The sequence below is a fragment of the Chiloscyllium plagiosum genome, chromosome 26 (assembly GCF_004010195.1).
Source record: "Chiloscyllium plagiosum isolate BGI_BamShark_2017 chromosome 26, ASM401019v2, whole genome shotgun sequence".
NCBI classification, from domain to species: Eukaryota; Metazoa; Chordata; class Chondrichthyes; order Orectolobiformes; family Hemiscylliidae; genus Chiloscyllium; species Chiloscyllium plagiosum.
This window is the reverse complement of record NC_057735.1, coordinates 53,069,685-53,081,295: the sequence shown is the minus strand read 5'-3', so window position 1 is coordinate 53,081,295 and position 11,611 is coordinate 53,069,685. Positions and strand designations below refer to the sequence as shown.

The following is an 11,611-nucleotide window of genomic DNA, read 5'->3' as shown; positions in this document are numbered from 1 at the left end:
ATCCGCAGTCCTCACTTTTGCCTAGAGTATAAAAAATGGCAAGTCATGTTGGAGCTGTATAAAACTTTAGTTAGGCCACATTCGAAATATTGTATCCAGTTCGGGTCACCACAAGACCAGAGAATATGGAGGCTTTGGAGAAGATGCAGGAAATGGTTGTACCAGGATATTGCCTGGTTTGGATTGTGTTAGCTATGGATTGGACAAATTTGGTTTGTTTTCACTTGAATGTCGAAGGATGAGGGACAACCTGATAGAAGTTTAAAAAAGTATGAGAGGCATAGATAGAATGGATAATCAGAATGCTTTTTCTAGAGTAGAAACCTGTACTAGGTTTAAGGTAAAGGTGGAGAAAGTGAGGACTGCAGATGGTGGAGATCAGAGCTGAAAAATGTGGTGCCGGAAAAGTGCAGCAGGTCAGGCAGCATCCAAGGAGCAGGAGAATCGACGTTTCGGGCATAAGCTCCTTCTTCAGGAAAAGGCAAAGGTGGGTAAGTTTAAAGGACATATGAGAGACAGGTGTTTTTGTTTATGGTAAGTGCCTGGAATACACTGCCAGAGATGGTGGTGGAGGCGGATACAAACACAATGTTTAAAAGGCAGAAAACAGAGGGTTATGGACTGCATGGAGGCAAAAGATTTTTAATTTAGAAAGGCATTGATGCAGTCTTGGATGACCAAAGGGCTTGTTCCTGCACTGTACTGTTCAGTGTTGTAGCAACATAGATACAAAATGTACTGTGTGATTGGAAACAGAGTAAATGGTCAATGAACATTTCTTGAGCTGGAGTAAGCTTCCCCCAAGGGTCAGTACTGGGGTCCTGCCTTTCCTGAATGATCTTGGTGGGCAAGGGACAATTGCAAAATTTGCAGGTGACATGAAACCTGGAAGAATTGTAAACTGTGAGGACAGTGTGAAACTTTAAAAGGACATTGACAAGTTGGTGGAGTGGGCAGATGGGTGGCAGGTGAGGATCGATACAGAGAAGTGTGAAGTGATTCACTTTGTTCTAAGATCATTGGAAGACAAAATAGGGGGTACAATTAGAAAGGGAGGGCAGGAACAGAGGAACCTGGGTGGGTATGTGTGTACAGACCAATGGAGGTGAAGACAGCAGCAGGTATACATTTCTTTTGTTTGTTGTGGGATGTGGACATTCCTGGCATGCCCTAGTTGCCCTTGAGAAGTTGGTGGTGAGATGCCTCCTTGAACTGCTGCAGTTAATACATTAATATTGACAGAGTACAAGAGCAAGGAGGTGATGTATGACATGTATTTTGAGTAGTTGTGGGGCTACATTATAGGCAAGGTGCGAACGTATTGGAGAGAGTGCAGAAGTGATTTATAAGAACGGTTCTAGGAATGAGAAACTTCAGTTGTGAGGATAGAGTGGGCTGAGCTGAGCTGAGCTCAGTATTATTCTCACCATAATAGAAACAGAATGGGATTCAAAACAATTTACAAAAAAACAAGTGATGTGCGAAATTCCTTTTTCAGACAAGGAGCTGTTATAACCTGGAAATGTGACAGAGGTAGGTTCAATGGACGCAACCAAGAGCGGCTTTGGACAGAAATAGTCTGCGGGGCTCTGGGGGAAAGGCAGCAGATTGGCACTAGGGAATAGAACTGGTGCAGGCAGGATGGGCTGAATGGCCTAATGCAGCGTAATAGCAATTCTGTGGGAAAGTATATGAGGGAACGTTAAGGAGGGAGTGTGAGAGAGAGTGAAAGTGATGGAGAGTGTGAGAGCGATGGAGTGAGTTAGAGAGCAGGAGTGGCGGTGAGAGAGAATGGGAGTGATAGAGTCTGGGAGTCAGAGTGTATGAGTGAGAGAGTGAAGAAGAAAGACATAGCGGGAGTGAGAGTGTGGGAATGTGAAGGAGAGAATGAGACGAAGGAAGTGTGTGAAGGAGAATGTATGGGGGAGTGCAAGAGTGTGTGAGTAAATACGAGGAAGAATGTAAAAGGGAGAGGGCGTCGGAGGGAGTGTGAGGAAGAAAGAGTGTGATGGAGAGAGAATGAGAGGGTGAGAGTGTAAGGGAGAGAGAGTATTACACAGGGAGTGTGTAAGTGAGGGACGGGGAGTGTGTTGGAGGGAATGAGAGGGAGGGAGTGCCTATGAGCTGAAAGCTGCCTCCTGCTTTCACAGGAACTGCTCCAGTAGTGAGTGAGTGTTTCTGCTGCTGACTTTGTGTAGGCTGCTCCTGAGCATTGTTGGGGTAAAGCTGACTCTATAAGATGTTTGTTTGTCTAAGATGGTTCCAGGCCAGTGAGCTCTGTACCAGCCCTTATGTCGAGAGTCTGTACTGAAGACACTCTGTCTTTCCCTGTGGTAATCTTAATACACAATAGCCACTGTGCAAGTTGACAGCAGTGAAAAGAGCATCAATTTAATTTAAAACATGTTATACAATCACATTTAAATAATGTTCCCACTGGGAACAAATCTGGTTCACAGACCAAGTCTGCAAATCCACTCCTGGAGAGCTGGCTATTAGAAGGGTTCTTTGCCCCAGTCTGTGGACACATCCCAGTTTTCATCTGAATTAGACTCCAGTTTGAGTGTAAATGCACCCAAACGCAAACTTCCATCCCCAATCCTCACCTGAATCATCACTGGTTTCACCAACCCACAGGATTTCATTCTTAAATACCTCTGCACTCCACGGTACAGATTCTAATGCACCCCCCAACTCACCCACACGCATAGTTTCTAACTCTAACTCTCACGCACATAAACTCATACATAACACTGTGTCAGATTATCAGTATCCAATACTACTGTATCCAGGTGTCACAGCAAGACAGAGAAACCTGCTCACACTACACCAAAAGGACATACTTGAACATGCAAACACACACAGGAACAGCTCTGGTGTAGACAGGACTGATCAGCAAAGTCTGAGTGGTACATATTAACATTCAGAGGAAGACAAGAGGGAGTAACAGAGAGGCATGAATGGAGGGAAATTGGGGAAGTCTTGTGGGGCAGGGGGGTCAAAGGGAAGTGGAGAAATTTACCACTTAGAAGTGTGAGGTGCAGTATGAAAGGATGAGAGTTGGGACAGACATTTATGGGATGTGGGCATTGCTGGATGGTCAGCATTTATTGCCTGAGAAGGTGATGGGGAGCTGCCTTCTTGAACCGCTGCAGTCCATGTGTTGTGGGTAGACCCACAATATTGTTAGAGAGAGAATTTCAGGATTTTGACCCGGTGGCAGTGAAGGAATGGTGATATTTTTCCAAGTCATGATAGCGAGTGGCTCAGAGAGGAACCATGTATCTGCTGCCTTTGATCTTCTGGATGGAAGTGGCTGTGGGTTTGGAAGGTACTGTCTGAGGATCTTTGGTGAATTTCTGATGTGCATCTTGTAGATAGTACACACTGCTGGTACTGAGCATTGGTGGGGGAGGTTGTGGATGTTTATGGATGTTGTGCCAATCAAGTGGGCTGCTATGTCCTGGATGGTGTCAGGTTTCTTGAGTGTTGTTGGAGCTACATCCATCCAGGCAAGTGAGGAGTACTCCATCACACTCCTGACCAGTGTCTTGTAGATGGCTTTGGGGAGTCAGGAAGTGGAGTTACTTACAGCAGTATTCCGAGCCTCTGATCTCTTGTTGCCACTGTATTTATATGGCGAGTCTAGTTCAGTTTCTGATAATGGTAACTCCCAGGATTTTGATATGGGGGGATTCAGTGATGGCTAGATTCTCTCTTGATGGTCATTGTCTGACATTTGTGCCACACAAATGTTAGTTGCTACTTGTCAACACAAGCTGGGATGTGCTGCACTTGAGCAGGAACTGCACCAGTATCTGAGGCGTTGTGAATGAACATTGTGCAGTCATCCGGGAACATTCCCCACTTCTGACCTTATAAATAGAGGGAAGGTTGTTGATAAAGCAGCTGAAGATGGTTGGGCCAAGGACACGACCCTGAGGAAGTCCTGCCGAGATATTCTGGAGCTGAGATGACTGACCTCCAACAGTTATAACTATCTCCCTATGTACCAGGCATGACTCCACCAGTGGAGAGTTTCCCCACTCGATAACCATTGATTTCAGTTTTTCTAGGGTTCCTTGATGCTACATTCAGACAAATCCAGCCTTTATCCCAAGGATTTCCTTTTTTACCTCACCTCTGGAATTCTGCTTTTTTGTTGGTGTGTGAACCAAGGTCCTAAGCTGAGGTGGATGAATTACATTGTGTGAGAGGGCGGGAAGTTGGATGGGGTTGTGTGTGTGTGCGTGCACGCGCGTGCGCGAGGGAGTGGGGAGTTGGATGGGGTACTGTGTGTGCGCTTGTGTGAGAGGGGGGGAATTGGATGGGATACTCTGTGTGTGTGTGTGTGCGCGTGAGAGAGTGGGGAGTTGGATGGGGTAGTGTGTGAGAGTGAGAGTAAGAGTTGGAATAAAGTACACTGTGTGAGAGTGGGGGTTTGGATGGGTACTCTGTGTGTGTGTGTGTGTGTGTGTGTGTGTATGGGTGAGTGAGAGAGAAAGTGGAAAGTTGCTGCAACTTTCCAAATTATTTTGATTGTAGTACTTCCCTTCCATACTGTAGTCCCGCATTTTGCAACTTGTACAGCTTAGCAGCTTTCTGTATCAGTTCCTGTTAGGCCAATACTACCCACGTCCCAGAATCAAAAATCACACACTGGGTTAGAGCCCAATAGGTTTATGTGAAACCTCAAGCTTTTGGAGCCTCCGTTCCTTCCTCAGGCAGCTAGTGAGACAGAATACATTGGACACAGAACTTATTAGTAAAAGATCAAAGGGTCATACAATTTATGTGAATGTCTTGAACAAACCTAGATGGCTATTAAATCTTTTATCAGTTAGAATGGAGATGCAGATTTTGATTGGTTAATATGTAAGGAGCTGGATTTCTTTCAAGTTACCGCCCCAAGATATCTTCACATTTTATTGGAATAAAAGTGATACGTTGGATCAGAGCATATTTTAGGTGTGAGGCCATGTGTCGCAGCCTGGAGTCAGACAAGTATTAATTCCAAAGAAGGAATTTATAAAATGCCACATGGCTGACTATATATCAGCAGACTTCAGGACATGCAACAAACCAGAGTTGCCAAACAGAGACTGACAACCTTGTTTGGTAGCCATGAGGATGGCCTTAACCAGGATCTTGGGTTCATGTCACACTACAGGTGAAGTCACCACACACACACCCTCTCTCATTCACACACTCTCACAGGCATATACTCCCTCACACTTGTGCACTCTCTCTCAAGCACACACGCGTTCACACGCATGCTCTCACACACTTATACTCCCTCTCAAGAATAGGCATATACACACCCACACTCACTCAAGAGTGTGCATGCACACACACGCACACACTCCTTCGCGTGCTTCGGCGTGAATTTGCACTTGCAGATACGTTCTATTTTGTTCTAAAACCACACATCCTGTAGATAGTCAGCCTTGTAACAGTTTATAAATTCATCCTTTGGAAATAAAACCAGTCTGACTCCAGGCTGAGATACAAACAGACTTGAAACATGGCCTCACACCTAAAATGCATTGTCTGACCTGAGGTGTCACGCTTATTCTGATAAAACCTGAAGTTATCTTGGAGCAGTGACTTGAAAGAAATTCTGGCATTTACATATTAGTCAATCGAAACATTTGCATATGTTGTATGACCCTTTGATCTTTTATTTACAAATTCTGTGTTTGATGTATTGTCTTTTACTAGCTGCCTGAGGAAGAAAGCTTGCCGTTTCAAATAGATTCAGTGTTGTGTTATTTTTGACTTTGTCCGCCCCAGCGCCTCCACAGCAGCGCCAGCAGGTTTGTGACACTCGGTGCTGTGATATTGGGAGTCACTGGCCGTGTTCCAGGGTGTGCTGAAGACCCTTTGCCCAGAGTGCAGAAAACAAGAGTGAAGAGGAGGAACAAAGCCCAACGCAAACACCAGAGCAAATACATTGCCTGCTAGATCTCTAAAATACATTTCAAAGATTCCGTTTGTTCTCCCCTCCATGGATTCTGCCTAACTTGCAGAGTGCAGTAATCTCTTTTTTTTTCACTTCCACCATGACTTCAAACAGGTTACCTGTTGGAAGAATTCATTAACATCTCTGTACTGGACAGCCTCATGTCCTACATTCCTTTTTGTACTCCCTGGCTGAATGAGAAAATGTGACCCAATTGGTTTGAATGTTTGAAAGGAGTAGCTGGTCTCCCATTGATCACTGTTGGAGTCTGGCTGAGGCTACTCACATGACCCATCTGGCTGGAATTCCCCTCCTGCCTGTCCTCAGTAGTCGTTACCAACACCAGCTATTTGAATGAGGCCATTTTCGTCTGGCAGCTCATTGGCCAGGGCCACTCCATAGGCAGTTGGGTGCTACATGAGGACTTTCCTCAGGCTTTGTTTGGATAGTCTCTCATCTGCCATTCTCCGTTGTTTCTGTCAAAGTATTCTCCCCCGCCCCGTTCCCTGCACCCACCCCTTCCCTCCCCTTGGGCAGGCTGCATTAGGACCAGTTCAGGTTGTAGCTCTTGCTCAGCATCACAGCCTCCAGGTCCTTGTCTTCCTCCTTCTCCCGGAGTCTCTGCTCCTCCAGCAGGGCCACAAGGGAATCTCGCTGCTCGACCACCTCCAGCATCTCATTCAGAATCCGCTTCTCCTCTGACAGCTCCTCACTGCTCTTCAGATTGTCTGTACATCAGACACACAAAACAAATCTCCTCGTCTCAAAAACATCGTGGCTCAAACTGCCCAAGAACAGAGAGAAATTATCCCCCAGGAAAACAGAGCAAATACCCCAGGAAATGAGAGCAAATGCTCACCTGGGAACAGAGGGCAAATATCCTGGTGAGGAGAGATATCAGGGTATGTGGTCTATGGGGAAGACAGGTACCCTGGAAACCACACTAAGGCTAAGAGGAAAGGAACTAAGGCTGTCACAGAGAGAGTTGGAGTAAAATGTGTACGTACATGTGTGTATGGTGTGCATGTGTGTGTGTTTCTGCCTACATGTGTGTGTGTTTCTGCCTACATGTGTGTGTGTTTCTGCCTACATGTGTGAGCATGCTTGTGGTGTCTGCGTATGTGTGTATGTGGTGTGTGCATGTGTTCTTGTGTGCAAGTGTATGGCATACAAGTGTATATGGTGTGCTGTGCATGGTGTGTGTGTTTGTGGTGTGTGCTCGCACATGCATACTTGTATTTGCACATGTGTGTTTTTTGCATTTTTGTTTGTGTATGTTTTTGTGTATGTGGTCTGACAGTTTGAGCATACATCTTGCATGTTTCTCTCAGCAGAAACAGAGATGCCCAAAAAGTTTAAGATCTTTCACCCTAGGTGGTTGCTATAAGAGCTTTGCGTTCTATCGCCCCCTTCAGCTTGTGATCCATAATCTGTAGGTTCAAGCACCTCAAGTGTGTCTCTGAGTTGTTTTAAATGCAGCATAGATTTCTACCTTGATTACTCTTTCAAGCAGTGAGTCCCACACCTCCACTTCCCTTGGGGTGAAAACGCTTACTCACCTCCAACGACATTAATCAATGGTTATTGATCTCTCTTAGAAAGGGAATTGTGTGTTCCTGTTCACTCCTCAGAATTTTAAATACCCTCTGTCCCAAACTAAAAAACCCATCCCCTTCTATCTCAGCTAGGAATTCTCCATTCCTGGCAACACGCTTGTAAAATTTCTTTGCACGCTGTCTGGTGTAGTCACATCTTTCCTGCAATGTGGTGGTGGGAACTCTGTGGAGTTCTCTAATCATGTTTCATACAGCTCCGGCATAAATTCTCCAGCTCTGTTATATTATAACTAATAATGGAATACTTTGCAGCCTGTATACTTTGCTCACCATCTCATCTCTCTGTCCTGCTTCTTTTGTGAATCTGTGTATCTGTGCTCCAGTGTGCCTCTGTATCTCTCGTACCCCTCAATTTATTGTGCATTCCTTTGCCATGTTAGACAATCGCAAATGTTTTCTCACACTTCTGCAGACTGAAATCCGTTGACCACTGTTCTGTCCACCTTACGAATGGAGGCACAGAGAAGGTCATTCAAGCTGAGAGTATGCCTGCTCTTCGGAGAGCAATCCAATCAGCCACATTCCACTGTGAGTTCATTGTCACCATCTAATCCATCTGTTTGCACACTGCATTTTAGTGAATTTATTTCCCTCATTCAATTTTTTTTTGAAATCCTTGTGAGCATTGGGCTCCAGCTCTTTCTCCATCACTGCATACAGGTGTTCTTCCTCACATCCCCCTGCAGTACTGCATTGCTGTCTTCCTGCACTTTACGGCTTTCTTCCTATCAACCACACTGCCAAATTCTTGCATTGTCCTCAAAGTTATAAATCACTGATATACCACAAACAGAAAGGTAGCCAGTTCTGAGCCCTGTGCAACCCCACAGGAAACAGCTTCCAGTTAATCATTCCCCTCTGATCCATTTAGATTGGATTTGTCACTTTGCCCTATGCTTTAAATTTGGAATTAATTTAATTTGGATTTAATTTAATTTGGACTTTAATTTATTGTACAGGAGACTTGATAAAATCCTTAAAGACGATATCAAATGTGTCTTTTCAAACAAATGTTCGCTATCCTCCAGCGCTCTGGTGTCACACCTGTACACAGAGTGTGCTCATGGAATTGGACATCACCTTGGAATTCCTCAGCCTGGAATACTTTCTGGACATACTCTCTTGGATGGGGGCTAGATTGATTCCAGTTGGCTGCTGGAAGCGTTGTCTTGGCTACTCTAGGAGTAACCATTTCCCAAGAAGCTGTTGGCTGCTTTATAGAAATTGGAGGCTGCACCCAGGAACAATATCCTCCCCCCTTCCAGCTTCAGTCTGCCTTGTCTGAAGCTCCACACTGAAACACTCTGAAGCTCATCCGTCCAATCTGACTGTCAGCTAGTGAATAGAATAAGCTGGGGATTGAGTACATACCATCTATGGCCATACGTTCACGGAGTTCCTGCTGTAACCGGCTCTGCCGATCCTCCAACTCCAGCTCCCGGGCACTGTGCAAAAAAAATGATTTCACCACATTGAGTCAGACTGGAGTCCATTATTGGGCCCGATAACCAGCACAGGCCCAGAACATTCAACTAGACAATTAATCTAGTAAATCCATGTGTACTGACACCTGTAAATTCTTTCATAGATGGGGAGTTTTCATTGATGTCCTTGCTAATATTTAGCCTTTAACCTACTAAAGGAAAATATATGGCCTGGTCATTTTTTTTATTACTGTTTATATGATCTCATTGTGTGCAGACTGACTCCTGAGTTTCATTTTGAGATACACTGACATTATGAAAGGCAATATTAATTGATTGATTGTTTTATTTGTTGTTGTCACATGTACCGAGATACAGTGAAAAATTGTTGTTTTACATGCTACACAGGCAGATTGTAACAAAGAAAGTGTATCAGGGGAGTGGAACAGAGTGCAGAATAGCAACAGAGACGGTGAAGAGATGAGGGATCAGAATTAACATTTTACAGGTCCGTTCAAAAGTCTGATAACAGCAGGGAAGACGCTGTTCTTGAATCTATTCATATATGTATTCAAACTTTTATATCTTCTGTCTGGCAGAATTGGGTGAAAGAGAGTATAACTGGGGTGGGAGCAGTCTTTGATTATTTTGGTTGCTTTCACAAGGCAGCAGGAAATAGAGATAGACTTAGAGGATGGAAGGCTGGTTTGCGTGATGGGCTGGGCTGTGTTCACGACTCTTTGCAGTTTCCCATGGTTTTGGGAAGAGCTGGTTATGCTGTACCACACTGTGATGTATCCAGATAGGATGTTTTCTATGGGGCATCTATCCTTGTGGACATGCGAATTTCCTTATCCTCCTGAGGAAGTAGAGATGTTGTTATGCTTTCTTGATCATCATGTCGTGGTGGTGGGACCAGGACAGATTATTGGTGATCATCAATAATCTGGGCGACACGGTGGCACAGTGGTTAGCACTGCTGCCTCACAGCGCATGAGACCCGGGTTCAATTCCCGCCTCAGGCGACTGACTGTGTGGAGTTTGCACGTTCTCCCCGTGTCTGCGTGGGTTTCCTCCGGGTGCTCCGGTTTCCTCCCACATTCCAAAGATGTGCAGGTCAGGTGAATTGGCCATGCTAAATTGCCCGTAGTGTTGGTAAGGGGTAAATGTAGGGGTATGGGTGGGTTGCGCTTCGGCGGGTCGGTGTGGACTTGTTGGGCCGAAGGGCCTGTTTCCACACTGTAATGTAATGTAATCTAATCTAATCTAATCATCACTCCTAGGAGCATCTCCACCTCCGTGCCATTGACAGGGGTGTGCCCTCCACTCTGCTTCCTGAAGTCAGTGACCAGCTGACATTGATGGAGAAATTGTTGTCTTTGTACCATGCCATCCACCACTCAATCTCTTTCCTATGCTCTATCTTATTGTTGTTTGAGATCCAACCCACAATGGTGGTGTCGTCAGCAACATATAAATCTAAGATTTTTTTTTTAACTGTTTACTTTGTAAAACCTTGGTTGAATTAAATATACCCAATGGGGGGGGATCCAAGATGTCGGCGACCCAGCAAGACTGAGTCTATAGTGCTCCTCCCAAGACTTGGGTACAGTGGGTCACCCACCCCCTACCACGCTCACCAAATCATTTATAATAGTTGTGTAATTTAATTAGTTGTATAATATTACATTTAAACAATCTAATCTTTAGTAAAAATGACTCCCCCACCCTCTCCAGCTGCAGCAGAGGCGTCTACAGCCGCCCCGGGGGACTTACCTACAGTAACAAGCCTTGTGGAAATGATTTCCAAGCTGGACACGAAGATCGATGCCTTTATTGCAGAATCCAGAAATCGATGGGACTCGCTCTCGGCCGCGCTGCAGAAGCACGACCGAGAAATCCAAGAAATTGAGCGCCGAGTCGGAGGGGCGGAGTTAAAGGCCGCGACCTCCGAAAATACCGCTCAATCGGCCGTGGATCAGGTCCGGACTCTCGAGCAGCAAGTCCGGACCTTGGAAAATCATATTGACGACCTCGATAAGGGTGGAATGGGCCAACCGGGTCGCAATACGCGGGCCCAGCTTGAACCAGCGTCCCCGCCTGGTCCTGTTCCGGCTGCAGAGCTACAAGGAGAGGCAGATACTCCTAGAAGCCTCTAGAAATCTCGGAAAAGACCCCCAAGCTATGATCTATAAAGGATCCAAGATCATGATATTTCAGGACTTTTCCCCGGCTCTGGTTCGAAACTGGAAGGCATTCGACGAGGCGAAGAAGCGTTTAAGGGACTTAAATATTCAGTACTCCTTACGCTACCCAGCGACGTTACGCTTTAACCATGAAGGATCCGTATATAACTTCGGATCACCAGAAAAGGCTAAGGAATTCTTGGACTCTCTTAGATAAACTGTAAGACAATGGATGTTGGTTTGCCTTTCCCCCCCGCTTTGGTTTATATCACCCCTTTTGTTTTCTCTTACCTTACTGTTTAATATTATCATGGGGAGAGGGATTTGATTTTTTCCCCCCCTTGGGGTTGTTTTCTGTTATTATTTTATGTATATATGAGGGATGTATGTATATGTGTGTGTATATATATATAAAAGCTGGGG

General features: G+C 45.2%; 1 protein-coding gene across 1 annotated transcript in view; it reads right to left on the bottom strand.

The window, feature by feature from the left end:
* Nucleotides 1-5,949: 5,949 nt before the first annotated feature.
* LOC122562959 (F-actin-monooxygenase MICAL3-like) overlaps nt 5,950-11,611 on the bottom strand; it is a 201,072-nt gene continuing 195,410 nt past the window's right edge. The window contains exons 21-22 of the mRNA XM_043716261.1: nt 8,950-9,054; nt 5,950-6,690 (exon numbers count right to left, since the gene is read on the bottom strand). Coding sequence (XP_043572196.1) covers nt 6,506-6,690; nt 8,950-9,054 — 290 coding nt within the window. The 3' untranslated portion in view covers nt 5,950-6,505. The remainder of the gene's footprint in view (nt 6,691-8,949; nt 9,055-11,611) is intronic.